The sequence below is a fragment of the Artibeus jamaicensis genome, unplaced genomic scaffold (assembly GCF_021234435.1).
Source record: "Artibeus jamaicensis isolate MK-2021 breed Jamaican fruit bat unplaced genomic scaffold, CSHL_Jam_final contig_444, whole genome shotgun sequence".
NCBI classification, from domain to species: domain Eukaryota; kingdom Metazoa; phylum Chordata; class Mammalia; order Chiroptera; family Phyllostomidae; genus Artibeus; species Artibeus jamaicensis.
The window spans coordinates 551,791-577,821 of record NW_026521831.1 but is presented as its reverse complement, the minus strand read 5'-3'; the positions used below and the strand labels follow the sequence as shown (position 1 = coordinate 577,821).

Below are 26,031 nucleotides of genomic sequence, written 5' to 3'. Positions count from 1 at the left end.
CGGTCCAGGGGACCGGGACTCTCAGTGGGCAGGTGCGCACCTGCGTCGGGCGTGGGGACCCCGGAGTGGGCACAGAGAGGGAGCCCCCCTTTTGCAGGTCGCACGCCCGCGCTGGGGGCGGGGAGCCTGCAGTTGCCAAATCCTCGAGGTCCGGGCCCGGCGAGGTGGGATCGCAGCGCCCAAGCCTGCCCCGGGGCTGGGGGGTGAGGGGTGGGAGGCGGGAAGGCCCTGGTGACGTCCCCGGGGCGCCCGGCCAGGCCCGAGGGAGGGACCTCGGAGCCAGCCGTCGGTTCGTGCGCCCCAAAGTGCCTGTAGCCCAACTTAGCTCCTGGCGGCAGCGGGGGCGGGACCGGGGCCGGAGGTCACCCAGCGTCACGGGGCCCGCCCCCCGCCCCCGACCGGCGCCTTTTAACTGCGGGACCCGCGGGCTCTGGGCGTCCAGCGCTGCGGGCGAGCAGGGCAACATGTCAACGACCCGCGCCTCCAACGACCGGCCCCCCGGCGCGGGCGGCGTCAAGCGGGGGCGGCTGCAGCAGGAGGTGGCAGCGACTGGCTCCCGGGTGACGGTGGTGCTGGGCGCGCAGTGGGGTGACGAGGGCAAAGGCAAGGTGGTGGACCTGCTGGCCACGGACGCCGACATCATCAGCCGCTGCCAGGTGCGCCGGCCACTCCCCACCCAGCGAGCCCCCCCACCCCACCCAGACTGGCACGCCTCGTGGAGCCCTTCCTTCCGGGGACACCTTCCCAGCGGCCACCCCCACCCACCCACACAGGCCCACAACACCCACTCCCCGAGCTCTCCCTTCCCTCCTGCACAGGACACCCCACCCCGCAGACCCCACCCGCCCCACCCCCACCGCTGCAGTGGCCCAGGGGCAGAGCTATAAATACAAGCCCTGCTGAGTTGGGGACACCCGATCCTCAGGGGGTGGGGTGTGCCTGGGGTGTGCCGCCGGGCCCTCCAGTGGGGGAGGAGGCGAGGAACTGGGGTCCCCGCCTCCTCCAGATGGCTTGAGGACCCGGGGGACGCCCTGTTCCCCATTCTGTCCCATTCTGCCCCGTCTGGGGTGGGGCTGGCCGACTCCACACAGCACAGCACTCACCCACGAGGTGGGGGCTGGGGGCGGGCAGGGCCAGCAAGGCGTCTCTGGGAGGCGGTGACCCTGGGGTGTCTGCCAGAAGGAGGCAGAGGCCAGGGCGGGACCGTGGGGAGGACCCGAGGGAAGGCGGGGCGAGGAGGAGGAGGTGCTGCTGGAGGAGGGGGTGGGAGGAGCCATTGACTTCTGGCCCGGGCGTCCAGGCTTTGTGCCCCGAGGGCCTAGGGCAGGGCCTCTGCCTGCTTCAGGCTGAGGGACGCTGGGCGCTCTCAAGGGGCCAGTGCCCTGGGGCCTGCCGGGCTGTGCTCACCAATGGGGCCCACGGAGGGCAGGGTGCAGAGGGGCTGACTGTGGGCGCGTGCACTTGTCCTGGGGCTCAGAGCCAGCCTCTCCACTCAAGTGACGCCCACGGATCTCCACAGGCAGCACTGGCCTGTCCCCTCCTCAGGGTGACTGTGCAGTTAGTTACCGTCCGCACCCCACCTGGATGCCTCTGGGAGCTCCTCCCAGCTGTGCAGACGCAGCTCTGCCCGGGCCGGCTGGCTGGGCCCTGCCCACCCCCATCACCGCAGAGGGGACAGACACCCAGGGCCTGGCAGGCCGGGGCTAGCGTCTGTCTGGGCGCTGCCTGGAAGGGCTACTGCCAGCCAGCCTCGGTGACTGCGTCACCTGGCCTGTCACCTGGGCCTTCGGGAGGTGGCCTCATCCTCCATGGCTGCACTTTCTTCATTCTCATCTTGGTTGTTTGGGGCCTGGGACCCCACCCTGGGCTTTGGGTTCCTCTCACTCTCTTCTTCAGCTGCAGGCCCCTTTCTGGGGCCACCTTATGTCCAGTGTCCCTGTGACCTCCTGTGCCCCAGGCCTCACCAGGGCGCACAGGAGGCCAGCAGTTCTTGGCTGGAACTGGATGGATGGATGGATGGGACCTGCCAGCAGGCTGCAGGGCTGTGGGACCTCGTGGCTTCCCCCAGACCCAGTCCCAGTGTCCACCTGAGCACCGGCCCTGCTAACTGTTGATGGAGCCCGCTGCCGCCCCGGCCACCCGGAGATCTCCGCCCCGGCCACCACAGCCACAGCCACAGCCACAGCCACACCGCACTGCTCCCGGCCTCTGAGGAGCTGTCCACACCGCCCCATGCTCACCTCTGCCGCCTGGACACTGACGGGCCGGGTGGGGCACCTGGGCCACCGGGGCCCTGTGTGGCCAAAGTTGCCATCCATCTGTCAGCCATCCAGGGGACCCGTGTGGTGGGGAACCCCAGAGGGCGGGGGTGGCTGAGTGGGTGGCGAGGATGGAGAACCTGGCCAGTCAGAGGTCACAAGAGGGTGGCGTCCAAGTGGACAGCAGAGTGCACAGGACGAGGACAGATACTGGAGAACAAGAGGCTCACAGAGCTCCATCTGGGGAGCCCCGCCCCATGTTCAACATGGGGGTGGGGAGGGGCAGGAGGGGCGCCTCCACAGAAACACCCAGGGCTGTGCGTTGCCTGGGTCACCACCCCACACACTCTGGGAACAGCTGTGAAAGGGGCTGGGCCAGCTGAACGTCGTTGGGGACAGGAAAGGTCAGGCCGGTCTGGTTCCTGAGTGGGCCGGCCTTGGCCTTGGCCCTGTGCCCCTGTCTGAGAGGGAGCTCGCCCCCTTCCTTGGGTCCCTGACGCCAGGGAGGCTGCTGGAGTCCTCGGGGGACTTTGAGTGACCAGCCAGGCCCGACGGGCGGCGGTGGGGGTGGCTTCAGCCCCCAGGGGTGCTGAGAGCTGTAGGGACCCCCGGCTCCACCACCAAGTTCACTGGCCGACCCAGCTGTCCCCAGAGAGCTGCCGGGCAGAGGCTGAGGCCGAGCTCTGGGAATCCCTGAGCTGCCTGGCCCTGCGGCGGTGCTGGCTCACTGTCACACGCCGGGCGCTGAGCCGCACAGGACGGGGAGGCCGAGAGCAGCACAGGCGGCAGGCGGCCCCCATCTCTCATGGGGACCCGGAGCCAGCTGCCCGCTCCAGGCAGCAGCCGGCCGCAGCGGGAGGACGGCCCGTGGGGTGTCCCTCCCCGCCCTCACCACCAGGCCTCGTGTAGCCCCAGCGAGGGCAGAGCAGGGTCCCTGGTGCCAGCAGCCTGGCCCCTGCATTCGGCAGGCGCTGGGCTCTGGCTCTGAGAGTGCCCCGTGCTGGCAGGGGTCCTCGAACACCCACGGGTCCACACAGCTGGCTCCTGCTCCCGGGTGCCCGTGTTTGCGCCTAAACAAGGCGGGGCTCGCTCAGAGGCCTTGCGGGCACTCGGCACAGGGGAGCAGGGCGTCTGGCTCCTTGGGCCCCAGCCTGGCAGGGGGGCCTCCGTGGTGGGGGAGCTTCTGGCGCCCTGGGCTCTGCTGCCCACTCCCCTCTCTGGGGGCCTCAGTTTCCTCATCGGTCCCTGGAGACAGCACCCCCCTCTCCCCTTCCCCAGCTGCCCCTCCTCGGGTGGCAAAGACTACCATGGTGAGACCCTGTGCAGAGAGGGGACCACCACCCGCGTCGGGGAGACCAGGACAGAGCACGGATGGGGCCCCTGGGAGCCGCAAGGACCCCACGGCCCTGGGGCCTGTCAGTCCTGGGCGGGCCGGTCCGAACTGCCAGCCGCCCCACCCCTCCTGATAGACCGAACTAGCACCCTGGGCGGGACTCGGGTCAGCTGGGAGGCCCCTCCTCGGGGCTCCCTGGCCCTGCTCCCCACTCCCTGCACCCCCATCTCTTCCCCGCCCCACAGGCCCCTCCGGAAGGCTTCGCCTCCAGCACAGGCTCCATCCTGAGCCCCCGAGCCCCGGCGCCCAGCCCGCCCTCACTCACGAGGCACCTCCTTTGCGCTCAGCCCAAAGCCGCCTTGTCCTCCACTTTCCCCCCGCACGTGCCCAGTCACCACAGCCATGGGGCCTGCGGGGCAGCGGGTCCACCCTCGGGGTTGAGCTGAGGGATGTGGCAGGGCCACCTGGATGTCAGCGATCCCAGGACCTGAGACAGGCCCCACGCCCCGGGTCAGCCCCTGGGGGCAGGCCAGGGGGCCCTCCCGAGCACCTGGGACCCCTTGTGGCACCGGTCCTGCAGGGCCTGTGAGGGCAGCCAGCAGGGGCGGGGGCAGGGGGAGTGGGGGAGCGGGCTGGGGCTGCAGCCCCTGTTCATTTAGCACTTCTGGGGCTGAGGCCTCCCATGTCCGCCCCCAGCTGCCCCCCCCCCCACCAGCCATTTCAGGGAGGGTCTGTCCTGACGCCGTGTGAGGTGCAGGCGCCCCTGTGGCAGTGGGGGAGGCAGAGTGTCCTTCTGTCCAGCCTGGGGTGGGCAAGGAAAGGCAACCAGGGCTCCACCCTGCCAGGCCCTGGGGGCGGTGCTGCTGAGGCCCCCATAGCCTGCAGCCTGTGAGCCTGTCTGTGGGGCGTGGCAGTGGGTGTGGCGGGGGCGAGCCTGTGTCTGTGGGAGCTGGAGGCGGGAAGGTGGGCACAGGGAGGGGCAGGTCCTTGGTGTGGGCACAGCAGGCATGTGCCCCTGCCTGCGCCCTGCTCACTCGCTGTGGGCTCCAGCCACAGTGCCCTCTAGTGGTGGGACATAGGGCTGCTGGCCGGGCCTCCCTCTTGGTGGGACCTTCGTCAGCGACAGTTCCAAGAGGAAAGAATGCCATATGGTCTGGCGACCCCAGGACAGGGCTGGCCTCAAAACTGTGCTTTTCTTTTTATTCCTGCGTGGACGGTGTGGACCTCGAGGGGGCGCTCCTGCTGAGGGGCGAGGAGTGTGGCCCCGCCGGCCCCTGGTGGCTCCCATCTGCCACCGCGGAGCTGTGGTGTGTGGACAGCCACAGCCTGGGCCCTGGGGGCTTGTGCTTCCAGGAGGGCGGGGCCCTCGTGTCTGCATCAGAGGAGGGGCCCAGAATAGGGGGCTGTGGGGGACACCTCCTTGGGGACATGCAGTGTCGCCGCTGGGAGCAGGCTGGGCCCAGTCCCGCGGCCAAGGCCCTGCGTCCATTCCAGAGTCAGGGCCCTGACCCAGCACCCACAGATGCGCGCCAGAGCCCACCCTGAGTCCGAGCGCAGATGGCGTCGCCTGGGGCCCCGGGGGACAGAATCCCCAACCCGAGCAGCCTCGATGCGGCTGCCGAGCGCCACTGGGGGCTGGCTGGCCCTGCCAGGGTGGGTGCTCCAAGCCCCGGGCTCCTCGGCACTCAGCGGGTCTCTGTCTGCAGGGGGGCAACAACGCCGGCCACACCGTGGTGGTGGACGGCAAGGAATACGACTTCCACCTGCTGCCCAGCGGCATCATCAACACCAAGGCCGTGTCCTTCATCGGTGAGTGCCCCGCCCCGCTGGGGGTGTGGTCAGCCCAGAGCCCCGCCCCGCTGGGGGTGTGGTCAGCCCAGGGCCCCGCACAGCCCCGCACAGCCTGCTGGCCAGGCGGCGGTGGGAGGCCCCCGCCCGCCCTTAGGAGCCCACATCGGGCGTCTGACCCGGGACCCTGCCCTCAGCCTGATGGGGCAAGTGGGGCAGCCAGGACCCCTCCCAGCCCGGGCCAGAGGAGTGGGGCTGCCGGGGGCCCCGCCGAGCAAGCCCACACGGATGTGTGTGGGACTGTCTGTGTGCGCACGCCCGTGGTTGAGGGCGCCAGCTCATACGTGTGTGTGTGTGTGTGTGTGTACGACCGGCCGGGCCCTGCGCTGCAGACGGCAGGTGGGGCGCCAAGCTTGGCTGGGAAAGCTACGCTCTTCCTGACCCTGCGTGAGGCCCTGGTCACCCCTGTAGTCCCTGCCCTCAGCCCCACCCCGTTGCCCTCCAGGCAGCCACCCAGTGACTTTTCCGTGTCCCCGAGAGACCAAACCACCCCCAGGACTGCGGGGGTCTCTCTGCCGCCACCTCCCCTGTGAGGTCTCTGTCCTGCTCTCCCACGGTTACCAGGCCCAGTTCTCTGTCCCGGCCTCAGCTCTTAGCTGCCCTTGTTCAGAGAAGCTTGTCCCGGCCCCCGGATCAGGCCCCTGGGACAGGCTCTGAGGGTTTCCGGTACTTTTCCTTCTGGCTCTTCCCACCACCAAGCTGCCCGCTGAATCATCTGTCCCGCCCCGCCCAGGTCAGGACCCGGGGGCTGCGGTGGTGGCAGGTGCCCAGCGACGGTCGGGGTCCGGTCCCCTGGGAGGGGCGTGGCCTGTGGGCTGCCGAGCTCCCCTCCACTTGGGGTCAGGCCCCAGGGCAGGAAGCCCTCTCGGTGCCTGGCCTCGGAGGAGCTGGGACTCGTCCGGGCCCGAGGCCAGAGCCCAGGATGGACGGTGACCAGGGCACACCCGCAGGGGTCCACTTGTCAGTCAGTGTGGCTGCCCAGCACCCGAGAGCCACGCGGAGCCAGGGCTGGAGGTGCTGGCGCTCACACAGCTGCCCCTCAGCTGGCCACACGCCCTGGCCCTGCAACATGGTCACTTCAGGACGCGTGGCATTTAGGTGACCTTTTGTGCTCCGTGTGCCTCACATAGTCTCTGAGTCACTGCCATCTGGACTCATGTCCTGTCTTCCTCAGCCAAGCCTGTGCCACAGAAGAGGGTGGCCCTGGCCCGGTGGCCGGCGGTCCTACAGGAAAGGGTCCGAGTTCGGCTTTACTGGGACCCCGCGGGGACCTGGGACATTGGGCCAGTCCACCTGTGCGGCCCAGTCTGTGTGCGTGGGTGGGGCAGCTGGGCTCCGGGAGCGGCGGGTCCCTGCAGCGCCCGGCTCAGCGTCTCTGCCCTCCTGCTTTCGGGCCATTTCAATAAAACGTGCAGCGTCCTTGAAGCGTAACTCCTGCCGTGAAAGTCACCCACGGTCACGCACCTGTCACTGCGATTAGGGTTTTTTTAAAGATTCTATTTATTTATCTTTAGAGAGAGGGGAAGGGAGGGAGAAGGAAGGAGAGAAACATCAGTGTGTGGTTGCCTCTCACACGCCCCCTACTGGGGATGTGGCCCGAAACCCAGGCTTGTGCCCTGACTGGGAATCGAACCAGCGACCCTTTGGTTGGAGACCAGCGCTCAGTTCACTGAGCCACACCAACTGGGGCCAATTCAGTTTCAGAGCATAGCCATCACCCCAAGCAGCTCCCTCCTGGGTGTGCCGGCCCCCGCCCCCCCCCACCCGGCCCTGCCCGCCACTCTGCTCCGTCCCTTCAGGGGCTCCCACTGGGCTTGTCATTTGCCCCTCCGTCTGTACGACGACACCTCGCCGCACACAGGCACCAGCTCGGCCGTCCGGAGGGCACGGCTCGCGGCAGCGAGCTCCTGCGGTCCCACGGCCCTCTCATCTTCCCAAACTGACCCCCGTCCGACTTACACACGGACCCTCCCCACCCCGGCCCCACCACCTGCTGTCTGTCCCCACGGATTGTGACCACGAACCATCTGTCCCCCAACCCCCACCCCCATCAGCTGACTACGGATTCCACTCAGCACGGGTCTTCCAGGCCCACGTGGGCTGTGGCGGGAGGCGGGTGGCGGAAGGCCGGTCCCCTGACTCGGCTGAAGGCCCTTCCGTGGGGCAGAGGGGCCGCGTGAGGGCCCCACTGCTCCTCGGTGAACTCGGGTCGCGTGGGCGTCTGGCTGTGGCGACTGTTGCCGCTGGGGCCACCGGACCCTGATTCTGCGCCGGCGTGAACACGGTCCGCGCCCGTGACAGGGTCCAGCCCACGCCCATGTGTTGCAGGCAACGGGGTGGTCGTGCACTTACCGGGCTTGTTTGAAGAAGCCGAAAAGAACGAGAAGAAAGGTGGGTCTGCGTCCCCCTGCTAGGCCCTGTCCTGTCCCCCGGGTGTCCCTGCGGGGCCGACGCCCGCTGTGCAGTTTCCCGGTGGGCTGACCACGCCCTAGGGGAGGGGCGTGGTTCCTGGCGGCTCCTGGGGACCCGAGGTAGGCAGGCAGCGACTGAGGCCACCCTCCAGGGAGAGGGCCCTGCGCGGGTAGACTTGAGGCGGGCCGACCACAGCGCAGCAGCCCCCAGACCCTGAGAAGGTCGGGACAGAAGCAGAGCCTCGCTGTGGGCTCGAGTCTGGGCAGGTGCGGAGGGGAGCCTGCCCCGGGAGCCGGGCACCAGGACAGGGACCCTGGGGGTGTGGGCGGGGTCCCCAGGGGGCGGGCGAGCCCCAGCGGGGAGAGGCCACGAGGGGAGGGCGTGACCGTGATAGCCCGGCCTGGCTGGGTGCTGGGCGAGCGGCCGCCTCAGCCCCTCGCCTGTGCTGCCGCGCAGGCCTCAAGGACTGGGAGAAGCGGCTCGTCATCTCGGACCGAGCCCACCTCGGTGAGTGTCCCCGTGGTGAACGAGCACCCCGTTATGCTCCTCCCACCCACCGAACCCACATAGCTCCGCTCGGCTTTTCCAGAGTGTAGGGTGGCCGGGGTCACGGTCCCCATGGGGCGCCCACCGTCCCATGGGAGTTGGTGGGGAGCAGAGGCCGGGTTCCAGGCGGTCCCCTTCCACGCTGGGCCACCTTCCCGAGGAGGCCCGGGCGTGCGGCCCGTAACGCTCGGCCCGTCTCTCTGCCCGGGCCCCTCCCGGCCCCGCAGTGTTCGATTTTCACCAGGCGGTGGACGGCCTCCAGGAGGTGCAGCGGCAGGCCCAGGAGGGGAAGAAGTGAGTGCCCAGCGCGTCCACGACCCAGTGTCCCAGGGCGGGGCCCGTCCAGCGGCACCTGACAGGAGAGACCCTGGACCCGGTTCCCCTGAACGACAGCCCCCGGGGGCTCCCAGCCCCCAGCCCCCAGTCCTGAAGCTTAAACAAGCCCACGTCTCCCTGAGGTTGCACCGTCCCCTCCGCTGCCACCCCACAGAGTGCGTTGCTGTCCACCCCCGTCGCTGGGATTCTTGGCCAACTGTGACCCCACAGACGGGCCACCGCCACACACGGCAGGGCCTGAGTCCTGTGCCTGGCCCCTCGGGGCCCTGTGAGCTGACGGTTTGAGGAGCCTGGTCATCCTCACATCCACCTTGGCTCCAGGGTGCTGCCACCGGGAGGCACTTTACCTGGCAGGGTGGAAATCAGTCTGGGGCGCGGGCAGGGGCCCTGAGTTTCCGGGCGGCCCCCGTGCTCACAGCCGCCCCATCCTCAGCATCGGCACGACCCGGAAGGGGATCGGACCGGCCTACTCCTCCAAGGCCGCCCGAACCGGCCTGCGCATCTGCGACCTGCTGTCCGACTTCGACGAGTTCTCCTCCAGGTATCCGGCCGCCCGCAGCCCCAGGGGCCTGGCCGGCGAGAGGGGCTCGGGGCTCCGGTGGGCCGAGGGGGCTCAGTCACTGTCACCTCTGCAGGTTCAAGAACCTGGCCCGCCAACACCAGTCCATGTTCCCCACTTTGGAAGTAGATGCCGAAGGTCAACTCCGCAAACTCAAGGTAGAGCCAGGTGGCCGGCACGTGGCTCTCAGGGCCGCCACGAGCTCCAAGAGTGCTCCCAGCGCACGGGCACTTCGGGGCATCACCGCAGGGTGGCTGGTGACACTGGGGCCCACGGGCCACCAGTGTGAGCCCCAGCAGGGGCGGTGACTCAAGGGGTCTCCTCCAGGGCTGGGCTCCCCTGCCTGGCCGGGTCCTCTCGTCCCCTCGGGGGAGCTGGGAGACCCAGGGTGTCCCTGTCCCACCTGAGGCAGGAGGTAAGGGTGCCCCACTCACCCCGAGAGGGGCAGGTGGGGTGGGGGACAGGAAGAGGTCAACACGAAGCCCTTCTGGAAGTTTCCAAGGCTGGAATCCCGCCCCTCCAGCCCTTGTCCAGGGCTGTAATGAGGGCAGAGAGGACCCTCAGGGGCGTCTGCCGTGCTGGGTATGGGCCCACCCGGCACCTCATCTTCCCTGTGACAGCCTCCACTGCGCCTCATTCTGAGGTTCTAGGAGTTGGGGCTTCAGCATGCGAACTGGGGACACACTTCACCCCACAGTGCTCACTGAGGCAGCGCCGGGGCTCACAGATAGGCCCCGGGCGGGTCCAGCTTGCGGACGTGACCCCTGGCCGGAGGGGGTGTCTGAGGGAGCCCGGCTGCCCCGGGGGCCCGGGGGGGGGGGCGGCGGGCAGCGGCATCCACTCTCCTCACAGGGCTTCGCGGAGCGGATCCGGCCCATGGTCCGCGACGGCGTGCACTTCATGTACGAGGCACTGCACGGCCCCCCCAAGAAGATCCTCGTGGAAGGCGCCAATGCGGCCCTGCTGGACATCGACTTCGGTGCGGCCCCCGGGCTGCGCCCTGCTCTCTGTGGGGCGGGGACGAAGCAGGGCCCCTCCCTCTGCCACGCCGGCCCCCTGCCAGGGCAGCGGTGGCGCTGCCCCTCGCGCTCACTCCTGCCGAGGGGGAGAGAAACCAGGACGGGCAGCGAGGGCTCCCTCCTGTCCCCCAACACCCCGCGGGGCCACTCCCCTGATGGCGCCGGGCACCGCTCTCCCTGGAGACCTCACTCGGGGCGATGCTGAGGCCTTACCCACCACTGCTCCCCGCCGGAAGGTCCCCCGGCGGGGTCCCCTGCGGGGGTGGCAGACGACCCCGACCTGCTCTGTCTCACAGGGACCTACCCCTTCGTGACGTCGTCCAACTGCACGGTGGGCGGCGTGTGCACAGGGCTGGGCATCCCCCCGCAGAACATCGGCGACGTGTACGGCGTGGTGAAGGCCTACACCACACGCGTGGGCATCGGCGCCTTCCCCACCGAGCAGATCAACGTGAGCCCCGGCCCAGGCAGGGCCCCTGGGGGTGGGGTGAGGGACGACAAGGTGTGCGTGAGGCTGCGGGCACCACGGGGGCTGACGCTGAAGACATGCGGTGCCCACGCGTGTCCACACAGCCCGCTCCCGGGGGTGTTGCGAGAGTGCAAGCTGGCCGTGCCCTTGGCTGGCAAAGGACCCTCAGGATGTCGGGGACCTGCCCTGGTGTCCTGGTGGCCACGAGCACAGGAGGCGCCCATCCCGAGCCGCCGTGTGTGAGGCCTGGACAGGCTCCGAGTCCAGAAGTGTCTGGCAGCTTAACCTGCAGGGCACACTGGCAGAGGGGTGGGGGCCACAGGAGAAGTCCGTTCACGCCCCACAGGCCCCCAGCTGAGCCACAGGACCGTCCCTTCTGTCCTCGCCTTCCTGCCTGTGAGGGCCAAGGGGAAGGAGGGGAGCGAGGCGACCTAGGAGCCGCCAAGTCTGGGTCCTTCTGGGACCCCCTGGCCAGCAAGACGGAGCCTCCGCTGGGGCACGGTGGTCCCTAAGGAGGGACATCACAGGGGGCGTGTCCTCCGGTGTCACCTCCAGCAAAGAGGAGGCACAGAGGGGAGGCCCAGCTCCCTCTCCCCCGTGCACGGACCTGCCCTGTCCCCGCGCAGGAAATCGGTGACCTGCTGCAGAACCGTGGCCATGAGTGGGGGGTGACGACAGGCAGGAAGAGGCGCTGTGGCTGGCTGGACCTGATGATCCTCAGATACGCCCACATGGTCAACGGGTTCACCGCGTAAGTGTCCGCTGCCCCGTGGCCATCCTGGCGCCGCCCGCACTGGGGACCGCCACAGACTCCCTGGGCCCCACTGGGCGCTCAGGGCCACACGCGGTCTCCACCGTGGGGTGTGGTCACCCATCTACACCCCTCGCACAGCGGGGCCACAGCGGGAGGTGATGTGGAGCCCTGTGCGGGCCCCTCAAGCCGTGAGCTACGCCGTGAGGGAGGGGGGACCTGGCACAGCGTGGGGCCCAGGGCCAGAGGAGGCCTCGCCCTGAGCTCGAGACCCAGACAGCAACCCCCTCGGCGGGCAACGCGGCCTCCCCCAGGAGGCTTTTCGTTTTTGTTTTTATCCTCAGGACATGCCTGCTGATTTTAGGGAGATGGGAAGGGAGGGAGAGAGGGGGAGGAAAACATCCGTGTGCGGTTGCCTCTCTTGGGCCCCCAACTGAGGACCTGGCCTGCAACCCAGGCCTGTGCCCTGACCAGGAATCGGGCTGGCGACCCTTTGGTTTGCTGGACCCTGCTCCAGACAACTGGACCACCTAACCAGGACTCGAAATGATGTTTGTAAGCAGGCCCAGCTGTGCTGATGGGTATTTCAGAGCCAGGCTGAAAGGAAGATGGAACAGGGAGAAACCTGCGGGAGGCCCTGGGCCCAGGGCGTGGTGGGAGGAAGAACGAGGAAGCCGACGCTGTCACTGGCGTCGGTGTGGGGACAGGGCTGGGTCTGCATGGGCAGCCTGGGCGGGCAGGCGGAGCCCAGGCTCCCCCCCCCGGAGGCGGCAGGTAGAGCCCAGGTGTGGTGATGCCGCCAGGGGGCGGGACAGGTGTGCGCTGACCTCCCCACAGCGCCTTGGCTTCATCTTCTGTCCCAGAAGCAGAGGGACAGTGGGGGAGGGAGGCAGACAAAGCTGCGGGCGTGCGCCCACGGCTCCTCCCTTTGTGCCGCCCTGGCTGGCACAGGCTGGCCCTGACGAAGCTGGACATCCTGGATGCCCTGGATGAGATCAAGGTCGGCGTCGCCTACAAGCTGAACGGGAAAAGGATCCCGTACTTCCCAGGTATGCGCGGGAGGCAGCTTCCCGGCGTGGGCGGTGCCCCTGGCACAGGCCAACGTGACCGAGGAGTCCCCGAGAGGAGGGAAGGGCCGCCCCGCAGGGCTCCTCTGGCCACTCGTTACCATGGGCTCTGCCGCCGCAGGGCAGCCCCGCCAGGTCTCAGGGCCCCTGCAGGTGGGACCTGCAGCTGGGAGGGCACAGGGCCTGGCCTGGAGGCAGGGGGGCTGCAGCTCGGCACCAGCCGGGGGCCCAGGGGGACCTGCAGGCGGGCCGCTCTGGAAAAGTGAGCACTCTACAATGGAAAGACGGCACTTTGACCTGACTCCGTAAGACCTGACTGGGGTTTCCCCCGCCCCCAGTCCCTCCGTTTATTTTTTAAAGATTTTGTTTATTCATTTTTAGACAGAGGGGAAGGGAGGAAGAGAGGGAGATAAACATCAACGTGTGGTTGCCTCTCACGTGCCCTCCACTGGGGACCTGGCCTGCAACCCAGGCATGTGCCCTGACTGGGAATCGAACCGCGATCCCATGGTTCGCAGGTCTGTGCTCAATCCACTGAACCACACCAGCCACGGCATACTGACTCTGACCTTTGAGAGGATGTGGCAGAAGTGTGGTGTGACCCCAGGGTCAAGGGTCAGGGCCCAGGGGACTGCACACACTCAGAGAGGCTGAGGCTCAAGACCTTTAGGGTGGACAGCTCATTCCAGCATCTTCTGTCAGGAACCAGTGGTTGGTGTCTGCCGTGAGCCCAGGGGTCCTTTCCAAGTGGGGCCCCTGCCCTGGGAGGGGCAGAGGACATAGCTCCTCCAGGATTTCTTAACACTTTAAACTCTCAGAGCCCCTTGGAATTTCAAAGGAGGGTCCTTGGCGTTGCTGACTGAGTCACCCATGGGCCTTCCTGCAGAGCCCGTGACGAACCAGGGTGCGGGGTGGACGTGCGCCCCTGGCTTGTGGGGGACAGCCTGTGTCCAAGAACCACTCCCTGGCCCTCCCCGCCACTGAGCCCCCAGGGAAGCGGGTCCTGGGCTGTCTGCCCCCAGGATGGAGTGGCGTCTGAGGGACGTCACCACCCCCGCGTGTCCCCAGCTAACCAGGAGATCCTGCAGAAGGTTGAGGTGGAGTACGAGACGCTGCCCGGGTGGAAGTCGGACACCACAGGGGCCAGGAAGTGGGAGGACCTGCCCCCACAGGCCCAGAGCTACGTTCGGTTTGTGGAGAACCACGTTGGAGTGGCAGGTGGGTGCCCTGCGCCTGGCCCCCCATCCCGCCCGCGGCGGCCCCGCCTGAACCCCCCTTCTCCCTTCCAGTGAAGTGGGTTGGTGTCGGCAAGTCACGGGACTCGATCATCCAGCTGTTCTAGGCGGAGACCGGGTGGCCCCCGGCGGGCACGGCGCGCCTCGGAGGCGCAGTCGGTGCCTCCAGAGAGAAGTGGGGAGCCGGGTTCCAGACTCTAGTGTTTCTCCCGAAGCTCCGCCCGCCGAGTCTGGGACGCGAGACCCTCCAGAGCCAGCGCCGGGCAGGTCCTCTTGCCCCCCGCGCTGTGGGGTGAGCCCAGGCGCTCAGAGCAGGGACCGCGGTGGCCGTTCATGTCGTGTGTTGTATGTCTGGTTGGAGCAGTTTAGCAATAAATGTCCCAAAGCCGCTGAACGGCAGGGTCATGTGCGTGCTGTTCTGACGTGGTCGTTTTGTTTTGATTTTTATCTTTTTTTAATGTCTATTTATCATGTTTAGAAAGGGTGGAGGAAGGGAGGGAGAAAGAGAGGGAGAGAAACATCAATGTGTGGTTGCCTCTCACGCGCCCTCTACTGGGGACCGGACCCACAACCCAGGCATGTGTCCTGACTGGGAATGGAACTGGCGACCTCTTGGATCGCAGGCCGGTGCTCAGTTTTGACTTTTACACACAAAACGTCACCACTGATGCTTTGCCTTGACAGCTACCAGGGCGGCACATGCCTGCGGTTCACAAAACCAAGCAATTTGTTGGCTCAGAACCAGCTCGTGTGAGAGGCCATGGCAGTAAATGTGTTTTCCAAAACCAAACGTCACGGGATTTCAATCTAGAGCCCAAGTACCGCACCCCCTCCCCTCTGCCTCTGCTCAGTAATGGGGCGTCTGCCGTACCCCTCTGCCTGGCTCCCTGTCAATGAGCGGGGCCCTCCACCCTCTGGGTCTCAGCAGATGGACCGGGCTGCCGGTCACGGGCATGTTCCTGGCTGTGCCAGGCTCACCCAGCTGAGCAACCCCCCTAACAGCTCTTCATGGTTTGGGGTGAGTCGAGAAAAAGGCCTGCCTGTTCGAGGTCGTTTAGAGAGGGAAGGAGCTCCGCAGAGAGGCCCCGAGTCAGCAGGTGGAGAGCAGGCTTCTCAGCCCTGGGTTCACTGAAGCTGGTTCGAGTCTCCTGCACGGCCGGCTCACAGGGGGAGATGCGGACCCCTGGACTTCCCGGTTCCCACGGACATCTCCCGTGGCCCCCCGGGATGGCTGCGGGGACTCGGACGGAGTCAGGAAAGCACCGGTCACCTGCAGCGCAGCTCCCGGGGGCACAGGTGACAGACAGGTACACACGGAAACCGCCTGAGTTTGCAGAGAATTATTTCCTCCCTCCCACGGCCCAGCAAGGAGACAGAGCAAGAGACCCCTCGGGAAGGTGGGTCCTGGGGCCCGGCCTCCTCACAGCCTCTGGGAAACGGCTTCTCCTCGCGAGAGGACCGTGTGGCAGCATCTCGCTGCCCCTGAGATGCGCAACTCAGAGAGCCGACCACAACTGGCCTTTTTCAAAGGGAAGAGAAAGCCCTTCGCTCGCACCGGCAGGAGAAGGGCCAGGCTGCAGCGTCGGGTTTTAATCCGAAACCCCCAGGAAGCTCTCAGCCTGGGCTCTGTGCTGGCTGCCCACCCTCCGCTCACACCCCTTGGGCGCTGCACTTCCTCCGCCTCTGGGCAAAACTTGCAGGAGGAAGCCCGGGCCACCGAGAGGTGCGTGGAGACCAAGGAAGGCGGGACCTTTGCAGGCAGAAGGAAAGAGCTTTTATCCAGCCGGGCCACTGCAGTGTCCGTCCCAGGATGGAGCCCCAGAGGAGCTAGAAGGGACCAGACCAGAGGACGGCAGGGAGCTCATGCACCCGGGAGGAGGAGAAAAGGACAGGTGTACCCTGAGGTTCCAGGGACCGGCCTGCAGTCAAGGACGGGCAGGTGTGCGTCAGCGGCAGAGAACCTGTGGGTCAGGGGGGTCCTGTGCGCCTGGAGGCGGGAGTCTGGAGGGAATTTTGTTTGAAGCTCTTTAAAAAAAGATTTTGTTTAGTTATTCTTAGAGCGAGGGGAAGGGAGGGAGAAAGAGAGGGAGAGAAACATCAGTATGTGGTTGCCTCTCACACGCTCCACTACTGGGCACCTGGCCTGCAACCCAGGAATGTGCCCCAACTGGGAATCGAACCAGCAGCTTTTTGGTTCACAGGCTGGCACTTAGTCCACTTGAACCACACCAGCCAGGACTGAAGCTTTTATTATTTATATTTGTCATTGGGACTGTGAGGCCGTGTACATGGCCAGCCTAGGCCACTGATGAGGTCGGGCAGCTGAGACACCCTTTCCTGTCTTGGGTACCCGTGTAGGTTTACAGGTGAAAGGACATCAACTCGGGAGAAATAATCCTCCCGGCACCGACTGGCTTACCCCGATGGCCCAGGGCCCGGAGCCCTGGTCCCTGAGGGGTGGGCAGGTGCAGACAGCCTGGCTGTTTCTAGACTGGTGTTTGGAGGGTCTGGGTCCTTTTGATGAGGTGTCTCTGTGCTGAACGCCAACGGCACAGCCACAACATAGATGGCTCAGAGCAGTCCCAGTTCAGTACGTGGAGGAAAGATGTGTGAGAGGTTTGTCGATGTTGTTTGAATAAATGTGTCTTTCCCAGCCTTTGGGGAAGCTACTCATTTCCTTAGCAGGAAACACACACACCTCCCCACCCCCAGCCATCCCCTCCCCCGGGCCGGGACCCACAGGAGTGAACATGGCGTCCAGGAAAGGCTTCACAAGAGAACGTTCGGAGCAGCGGCCGCCCTTGCCGCCCAGACCCGGCACCACTCCAGGTGTCCATCGGCAGGTAAAACAGGCTGCAGTCGCCACACTTGGAGCACACTCGGCCCCACACGGGACAGGCCACTGGGGTCGCAAGGACAGGGCAGTCCTCAAGTCAGCGTGCTGAGTGGAGCCAGGCAGACAAGCGCCGTTAGGGTCTAGCCGGGCAGTGCTTCCCGTAGGGGCAGAGAGCCGAGCACCTGTCACTTCTGCCTCGGGCGTGGAGGGCCACTGAGTCACCCAGACCTGTGCATCTGCCCCAAGGCAGGGAACTGCACACATACCACCTGGGCACCCACTGGGTGTGAACACCCACAATTTCACTGTGTGGGCATTACACCCCATTCGGAAGGCACTGAAGGTAATATAACCACACTACACAGCTCAGGAACGGCTGAGGCAAAAGTTACTCAAATTATTCGGACCCTGAGGCAACACTGTTTAACACCCTAACAAACACTCCCCGGCAGTCTCTCCCCCTCGGCATCTGCGGGAGGGCCGTCTGCTGCCCTGCTGCTCCTGGGAGGCGGCGCGAGCCTCCTTCCTCCATCTGATGAATGCGCACTTCCTGCGGTCGGGCTTTCTGAGGCTGACGATCCCGATCAGCACGTGCTTTGCCTGAGCGCAGGGCCAGTGTCCCCGTGCCCCCACCCTGGGCAGGCAGGTCTGCTGGGGTGTCCCCTCCTGGGACCGCTGTCCCACCGGAGGGCAGGAACCTGGTCAGATCTACTCAGTGCCACCCCCAGGGCCTTATGCAGAGCTTGACACTAGGGGGCTGAATTCTGTCCCCTTAAAATTCATTCTGAGCCCTGGCTGGTGTGACTCAGTGGATTGAGTGCCTGCCTGAGAACCACAGGTTGTCGGTTCAATTCCCAGTCAGAGCACATGCCTGGGTTGGGGGCCAGGCCCCTGGTGGGGGGTGTGCAAGAGGCAACCGCACACACATCGATGTTTCTCTCTTTCTCCCTCCCTTCCCCTCTCTCTAAAAATAAATAAACAAAATCTTTAAAAAAATTCACGTTGAAGTCCCAACTCCCAGTTCCTCCAACTGTGACCATGTGTGGAGGTAGTCTTTAAGGAGGTAGGTCAGTTTCCCCCCAGCTTTATTCATAGATATGTCTGATACAGCATTTAACTGACATATAAAGCAACTTAACTGTGAATTCGGTGTGATGACTTGCTGCTGCAAAGTTACCACAGTAACGTTAGTGAGCTCACCCTTCGCCTTGTTTAATCACCATTTTGTTGTCGCTGTTATGATGACAACACTTAAGATCTACTCTCACAGCAACTTCCAAGTACACAATAAGTATTGTTAACGGTCGTCAGTGTCACTGGCGGAGCGGTTCTTGCCGCCCCGCCACCCCCCCCATAGAAATCAGGAGTGGGGGAGACAAAACGGTTCCAAAGAAGAGGCTCGCTGAAAACAAGGAGGAGGGAAGGAGAGAGGGAGAGAGCTGGATGTGCCTGGGAGCGCACACCCACGAAAAGCGGGGCTCCCTGCACCGCCGCTGGCATCCGGCTTTTTGGGGGCTGGGCTCTTCACGCAGGCGCAGAGCGGAGCGCTTTGGGGAAGAAAAACTCCAGCACTTGATTAATAATAATAAAAACTTCGATTATTAAAAAAATAATCGAAGAGCGTTCCCATCCATTTAGAGCATTTCGGCCCCTATCAGACGGACCTCGCCCATCGGTACTGAAGTGTGTGCTCCTCGCCCAACAGCTCCCTTCCCTCCCCCCAGCCCCTGCTGAGCGCCTTTCACCCTCGGCTTCTGTAATTCCACGATTCCAGATGCCACATGCAAGTTCACACCATATTTGTCTTTCTGCGTCTTACTTCCTTTAGCATAATACCCTCCAGGTCCATCAATGTTGTTGCAAAGGGCAGAATGTCCTTTTCAAGGCTGAGTAATACTCCATTGCACGTAGGTGTGCACCACCTCTCCGCCACCCACCCACCCCTCTGTGGGATACCTGGGTGCCTCCCACGCCTTGGCTGCTGTGGATGACACTGCAGCGAACCTAGGGGTGCAGGCACCTCCTGGAGAAAGTGATTTCATTTCCTTCCCATGCCTGGGAGTGGGGTCGCTGGGGCACATGGCCGTTCTATTTTAATTTATTCGAAGAACCAGGTGGTTAAGTTTTAAAATGGTCCCATGGGTTGGGTTCTGAGCCAGGCTGATTGGTGACCTTGTAAGAAGAGATTGATTGGCACATGGGATGGCCCTCCACATGCTCACGAGAGAGGCCTCGGAGGAACCAGCCCTGCGACACCTGCTCTGGGACCTCAGGCTCCTGGACGAGGGGCAGTGTCCAGTGTGAGTCCCGCAAGCCAGGTCGTGGTGTTAGGGCCACCGGAACAAAGGGGTACAGCAATGGGCCCCGGACGATATGTCTTCCTTCAAGTGAGACTAAAATGCGGGACCTGCAGACATGCTTTTTCTTTCTTGAACTTATTGGAGTGACGCTGGGTAGTAAGTCTCTGCAAGTTCCAGGTCGTCGGCACTTTAACACGCCGTAATACAATACACTAACCAATACCGCCACTGCGCGCCTGGGGAAGAGACACCCCCACCCCGCCCACGGACGTGACGTCAGCGCTCGTCACCGGAAATGCGTGTGCGGAGGAGCCGGAAAAAGCTGGCGCAGCCGAGCCCGGGGCAGCAGCTGTGGGGAGGCACCTTCCGGCAACGGGGGACCCGAGCGCGGTGAGCCCGTGAGCGCCTCGCGGCTCCGCCACAACAGTCGCGCCTGCGTCGCGGGGTGGGACGTGACGTCAGGCTCGCTCCAGGGACGCTCCTGCGGCGTGCCCAAGCCACTCTGCATTTCGGTGAAGCTGGGGATTCGGACAAAGTAGAAATGAGGAAAAAGGAAATCATCCTCTAACTCGAGTGACTTAAACGGAAATACAAGCAGTTTTGACAGTTGTTTACCGACTACAAGGAAAAGAGCAGAGGCACTGCCTCTCTCGCCTCCGAGGTCGCCTCTGGCCTATCACGCGCCGCGCCTAGCGCGGTTCCCGCCCCCAAAGTCCCCTCCGGCCTATCTCGAAGTGTGCCCCACGCAGGGCCCGCCCCCGTCCGGAGTGTTGCCCTCAGTCGGCCTATCCTACCCCGTGTGCGCAGGACACCGCCCTCTCGCAGCCCTGGCGCGCCCACACGACCCCTGGCATTTTCCCGCGCTGCGTGCGAGCACCGCCCCCGATATCTCTCCTGGCCTATCCTGCGCCTTGCTGTGCACGAACCCCGCCTCTGCCCTCGCCCTCGGCCTATCCCGCGCGGCGCTGAATACGAGCCCTGCCCCCTTCCTGCGCGGGGGTTGGCGCTCGTCTGAGACGTCATTAGCGCGGCGAGGCGCGGACGCGGAGTTTCCCGGGGCCCGCGGCTATGCCCAAGCGGGCCAGCCCCTTCGGGGACGCGGCCCCGCTGCAGCTGAAGGTTCGCGTGGGCTGGAAGGAGCTGGGGCGCGGCGTGTGCGCCGAGCGTTACTCGCGGGAGATCTTCGGTGAGTGCGGGATTGGGCTTTCTGCCTCGGGGCTTGGGCGAGCAGTCTCCACAGGCCGCGCTCCCGGGGGCTGGGCGGCCAGGCAGTAGCCGCGAGGCCGGGGGTTGGGAGCAGTGAGTGGGGTGTGAATTCGCCCGTGTCCTCCTGCGGTGGCCACGGCCCGTAAGGAGTGTCCCTACATCCCCAAACCGGCGGTCTCTGCGTGGTGCTGCCTTCGGACTCGGCCCTGCAGGGATGCCTGCCTCTCGCAAGAGCCATCTCTGGTCTGGCTGGCACTGCGGCCCCTCAGCCGGCGAGAGGGCGAGGAGCGGGACGTCCTTTACGGACTGAACTGGCAGAAGTGCCCCTTCTAACCGGAGGGATTTGAGGAGCGCGCCCTGCCTGCCAGGCACTGTGGCTGCGCGCAAAACGTTGCCTGCCGGAAGCTCTGGGGTCTATGGGGGATTAGCCCAGGAAGGAGTTGTCCGGAGAGGGTCCGGGGCGCCGCGGAGCCCCCTGCAGAGGAGTCCGCGGTCTCGAGGAGGGCCGGCGCCCAAGCTGTGTCCTGCAGAGCGGCAGCAGGTGCAAAGGCGGGAACCGAGGTGCCGTCGGATTTCGTGAGGCCGGAACTGTAGTTCAGGGCGGGATGGGAGGCGGCGGGGGCTGGAGGCCTTCTCACCAGCCGCCCTGCAGGTTTTCAGGTGTGTTGATGCTCTGGGGCAGCGGCAGCTCACCTCCTCCGGAGGTCGGGGGCCCAGGTGGTGCCCGGCGAGCAGCTAGGAAGTTTGTGACTGAGGGGGGCTGCCGTGCATAGGCGTTTGCAGCGCCTCGCCGCAGGGGCCCCGGTTCTCCACTCGGGCCACCCCTGCTGCCCCCCAACTGCTCTGCTCTGTTTCCTGGTGCAGTCGGGCTGTGCCCCCATAAACACGGAGCAGACAGTGCAAACGGCCTGTATGGCTCAGTGGGGGCACCCTCCCGCGAAGCGAGAATCCCCCCCTCGATTCCCTGTCTGGGGGCTGTGTGAGAGGCAGTTGATCAGAGTTTCTCTCCCTCTTTCCCTACCCATTTCCTCCAGAAAAAAAAGTAAATCTCAAAAAAAAAAAAACAAAACCCTGAAACCAGAACAGCCCTGGACCACCTTCCTGCTGCATTCTCAGGGCTCCATGACCCACCCCTCAGGGGGTGTGTGGCTGAGCCTCTGGAAATGCAGGCAGGACACCCATTTTGAACTCGTGTCCCACGTGTAATGAATTCCAAGATCGAGGCTGTCGCCCTGACCACCAGACCTCGAGGACTAGCATCAGCTTCACAACACGACTCCCAGCTGCGTGCCCACTCGCTTGGGAGCAGGAGTTACAGGAGAGCCTGGAGGGGGGGCGGGGGGTGGGGTGGCTGGGCTCTTGCAGCCTGGATGACTGAGTTACCAACAGCTGTCCTGTCAGTTTCATGGAGAGCTGCCTTTTCTCTCACGTCCACCAAGGCTTTTCTAGGACTGGCACCCGGCGTTCGATCCTGCGAAAGTGCCTGGGTGCCTGGTGTGTGGCTGGGGGCAAAGCCACTGCTCCAGGTGCAGAGCGGCTGAGTCGGCTCCAGGGCTGGCGTGCAGGGCCCACGGAGTCCGGAAAGCTCCCAGACACCTTTGTCAGGGGCCAGCTGTTGCCAAGTCTTCTGGCAGCAGCTCCGCAGTGAGGGAAGGGGGTGCTCACCAGCCCAGAGGCCCAGCTCTGAGCACCTGCCTGTGGATTTGTGCTCCGTAGCTCACAGCGCCTCTGTGCTGGACGAGGCAGGCTCCGGGGTGCTGGGGTGAGGGGAGGCCACACCTCCAGAGAGCAGCGAGGAGCAGAGCAGAGTAAACCCTCCTGTAGGAGGTGGCAGCTGGGCCTGGGCAAGGAGGGGCAGAGGCAGAGTGGACCTGGTCACCAGGCAGCCTCGCGGCAGGAGGAAGATACCCAGGAGCCTCGGTGGCCATGCGGGGCTCCCCAGCTTTGGTGGTACAGGCAGGGCTTTGTCTCCCTAGAGAGGACCAGACAGCTCCTTTTTCGTGGGGCCCAGGCCTACACGCACCACGTGTGGGAGGAAAGCTGTGCCGTCGTTGACCTGCCTGAGTCCCCGAAGCCTGGCCCCACGGAAGCCCCTCGGGCCACACTTGGACAGATGCTGATTGGACCAGACGGCCGGCTGACCAGGAGGAGAGCCGAGGCTTGTGAAGCCGGTGAGTGAGGCTGTCAGCAGGCGCTCCCCAGCGGGGTGCTGGAGGTGGACGTGGCTGCTGCCATCCTGCCGTCCGAGTCACTGTGTCACTGTCTGACAGCAGGGGCTGGAGCTGGGCAAGCCCTGGCAAGCCCTGAGCTGTGGAGGTTCAGCCCCCTGACATCTGGGTCTAGGGGTGACAAACAGCTTCTAACCGTCAGGTGTAGTGGAGCAGAGACCCCTGGGTGGGCCGCCTGAGGGTCCCACCCACCTCCCCTGTGACTGCAGAGTCCTGTCTGGGTGGCAGCAGCCTGGTAGCATGTCAGGGTGCATCTCAGACTGTCACCTGTGTCACTGATCACAGCCCCTGCCCACCCCTGGGTCTTCACAGGGCTTAGGAACTTCTGCCAATCTGTGACACAGGAGCCACGTCTGGAGCCCCAGGCAAGACAACCAGGGGACTAAGGCCGAGAGGTTGCCGGGGCTGGCGGGGGCAGCCGTCCCCCTGCCCCGCAGTGGACCCAGAGTGCGAGGGTTTGGGAGAGAGCAGGAGTCCCAAGACCACCAGGCCCACCCCCTGGTGAAGCAGCTCTGTGCCGGGTCTGCCCTCAGGCATCCTTGAGCCTCCGGGGAGGCTGGGTGCAGGGTCAGTCTGTTCTGCGGGGAGGCAGTGGACCTCCGGCCCCCAGCACCTGCCAGGCCCCTGCTCTAGCTGACAGGTGGCCTTTCTTCCTCACAGACGTGTCTGGGACGGTGTCCAGAGCCTGCTCCTCATGTGTGCGAGCTGTGGACGGGACGGCGGCGTGCAGCCAGTGTGAGCGTGCCTTGTGCGGGCGCTGCGTGCGCACCTGCAGGGGCTGCGGGGCCTCGGCCTGCGCCCTGTGCACCCTCGTGGAGTAAGTGCTGGACCCATAGCTCAGGGGCGTCTGAGGGGGGCGTCTGAGCGCTGTGGCCAGTGCTCTGGGACGGCGACGTCGCGGACGGCCAGCTCTGTCCCTGGTGTGTCAGCGGCCCTGGCACTGGGGCGCTGCACACAGCCCTCCTGCAGGGGGCTCCTCCCTGGAGCAGACAGATGGGACAGCAGGGGCACCACAGTCATCACTGTGTCTGTGTTGGGGTCAGAGTGCTTGCTGGTCACTCAAGTGTGTGAATGAGGGGGGTCCCCCCAGTGCCTGGGCCCTGTGAGAAGACGCAGCCCCCACACAGACTCGGCCAGTCTGCAGAGCCACTCCGGGCTCTAGCCCGGCCATCCTCCAGCCTGCCTTGGGAGGCTAGGGGCGGGGGATGGGACAGAGTGCCCCTGGAAGGACCTGGCCCCGAGGTGGCCCTCGGGCGGAGGGACGCGAGACTGCTGGGCGCCGCCTGGGTCGTTGGGCTGGGGGCATGCGTTTGGCCAGTTAGGACTGCACCTTGATTTCACCAGCCTAGTTCTTCTCCTGTCCACTTGTGAACGGGAGGGCGGTCCAGCTGTAGCCAGTGGCCTCCTCACTTGAGGCCGGGAACACAGCACGAGGGCAGGTGGTGCGGGCCCCCGTGGCTGGCAGCTGCCTCCTGCCTGCAGGGCCCCCCAGGGCTCCCTGCTTGTTTCCTGCAGCCTTGCTTGCCCCTTCCCATTGCCCCCAGAGTTCAGGCTGCCCCAGCAGAGCAGGCCCAGCCTTGAGGCGTACACGCCCAGCACTCGTGGCCACGGCCAGGGTTGGGTGCTCTGCCCTGCTTCGTAAACCGCCGGCTTGCTCCAGGCCAGCAGGCATTCCGCCCCTGCCCCAGCTGCTCTAGGCACCGGGCCCTGGCAGCCTCCTGCCCACACCTGGCTGTCTCTGGACTGGCAGCTGGGCCGATGGTGGGCAGTGCTGGCAGCGCCGGGGGCCGCTTCATGGCGGGCGTGTCTGCAACCAGCCAGCTCGCGGTTCTGACCCCCTTGGTCGCCTGCCGTGTGTTTCCGGTGTCCTGGCCTCCCCTGACGCGTGTCTCCTGCAATTCCCGTGTTCCGTGTAGGCCTTATTGGACGCCCACGAGGTGGCTGTGGGGCACTGTTTGACTTGACACCCAGGCTGGGCCCCACGTGGCTCATGGGCCATTCCAGTCCATAGACCTTTGGCCTCGATCCTCACACTCTGGTGGCCGAAGTCCACCAAGCGGTGCGTCCCGAGGCCTCTGGAGGCGTCTGCTCCAGCCAATCTCAGCTTCCAGGGGTCGCTGTGGTGGGCCCCTCGCCCCGTCCTTTCGTCGTCTTCCCTCCACGGGTGTTTCTCGTCACGTGTCCTTTTCCTCGGGTCCCCTCCTGCCAGGGGACCGCCTCACTGATGACATGCAGCAAACAACACCCAATGAGTGGGTGGCCTTGGGGCTGGCACCTCGACATGTAAATGGGGGGGGACAGCTCAGCCCCTAACACGGCTCTTCTCTCTCCTCCCTGCGCTGTCACAGCTGCGGTGACGACCACGAGGAAGTGCTCTGTGCCGGCTGTGCTGTGTTCGAAGCCTGAGGGGGCTGGAGGGGCCGCCGAGCCTGGACAGCCTTACTGGTGCCTGCGCAGAGGGAGTGGGGGGGGCTTGCTTTTTGATATTTGTGCTCCTAGAGACAGACTGAATAAACCCTGTATATTTGGATAAGAGGACTTGCTGGTGGTGACGGTCCAGAGGGTGCGGGCGGCTGCAGACGGCCAGGTGCTGGGGGCCCAGGAGGGGGCCGGCCATCGTGCCACTCTGGCAGCCCCACTGAGCTTCGTGTGAGGCGTCTGCCTGGGCACCTGCCTGTCCAGTTGGGGAGACCGAGGCCGCAGTGGCTCACTTACCACGGTGCCCCTTCTCCCTGTCTGATTGCGTGGGGGTGCACACAGACCTCGCCGCCCGATCCACGTGGAGTGTATGGGTCAGTGGTGTTTGGCCCATTCGCGTGGTCCTGCCCCTGTCACCACCGCCATCGCAGAGTCCCTGGTGTCCTGCAGAGCTGAGGTGGCCACTCCAGGGGCCCGTGTCTGCTGGTGCACAGTTGGCCTCTGTGTGGCCGAGTGACAGGCACTGTGTGGCTCGTTGGCACTGTTCGTTCCCGTCGTGGATGCAGGGCTGTGTCCACGTCCCAGTGGCCTCCAGCATCTCCTGGAGTCTGCTCTCAGCTCTTTGGGGGGCGTGCCTGGCAGTGGGGCTGCAGGGCAGGTGGGGGCCTGTGGAAATCGCCAGTGTCATCCAAGACCCAGGTCTGGCGGCCAAAGTGCCGTGGGTGCCATTGCCCGTGCGGGCGGTTTCCGTGGGGCCGTGTCACTGTGGGGTGGAGTGCAGAGCCTGTCGGGATGAGGTGGGGGGACCGCTGAGTACCGGGCCTGCTTCTGATGTGCGCCAGGCCCTCTGGATGGCCGGGCTTCCTGGCCACGCTGCAGGGGCGCTTCAGGAGAGGAAGCCGGGTCCTCGCTTCCCCCTCTGAGCACCAACAGGGGCTTCAGGGGTTGAGTGGCCGGCTCCTCTCCTTGCCACCAGGTGGCGCCCACAGCACATCCTGCTGCACAGCCCTGCTCAGTCCTGCATGACCTTGGCCAGCTCTTGAGTCCTGTGGGCTCCTTCCTGGTGGTCAGATGACCCCTAGGCATTGGGCAGGGTGGAACCAGTGGGGACAGGGACAACCAGGACACCAGCCTCCAGCCAGTCCTGAGGGAGCTGGGGGGACATCTTTTCTTGGAGGCTGTTCCGGGGCCTTGGGGCCAGAAGAATGGG

At 65.4% G+C, this 26,031-nt stretch overlaps 2 protein-coding genes across 2 annotated transcripts; both read left to right on the top strand.

The window, feature by feature from the left end:
* The first annotated feature begins 329 nt into the window (after positions 1-329).
* On the top strand, positions 330-14,280 carry ADSS1 (adenylosuccinate synthase 1). Its single transcript, XM_037164255.2, has 13 exons — positions 330-656; positions 5,298-5,400; positions 7,768-7,830; positions 8,308-8,358; positions 8,625-8,691; positions 9,167-9,274; positions 9,369-9,450; positions 10,145-10,271; positions 10,608-10,762; positions 11,407-11,531; positions 12,483-12,580; positions 13,667-13,816; positions 13,888-14,280. The coding sequence occupies exons 1-13, from the start codon at positions 465-467 to the stop codon at positions 13,938-13,940; spliced, it is 1,374 nt and encodes a 457-aa protein (XP_037020150.2). The 5' UTR covers positions 330-464; the 3' UTR covers positions 13,941-14,280.
* Positions 14,281-19,299: 5,019 nt separating this feature from the next.
* Positions 19,300-24,938, top strand: SIVA1 (SIVA1 apoptosis inducing factor). The gene is made up of 4 exons (XM_037164292.2): positions 19,300-20,155; positions 22,152-22,346; positions 23,064-23,220; positions 24,752-24,938. The coding sequence occupies exons 1-4, from the start codon at positions 20,038-20,040 to the stop codon at positions 24,807-24,809; spliced, it is 528 nt and encodes a 175-aa protein (XP_037020187.1). The 5' UTR covers positions 19,300-20,037; the 3' UTR covers positions 24,810-24,938.
* The last annotated feature ends 1,093 nt before the right edge of the window (positions 24,939-26,031 follow it).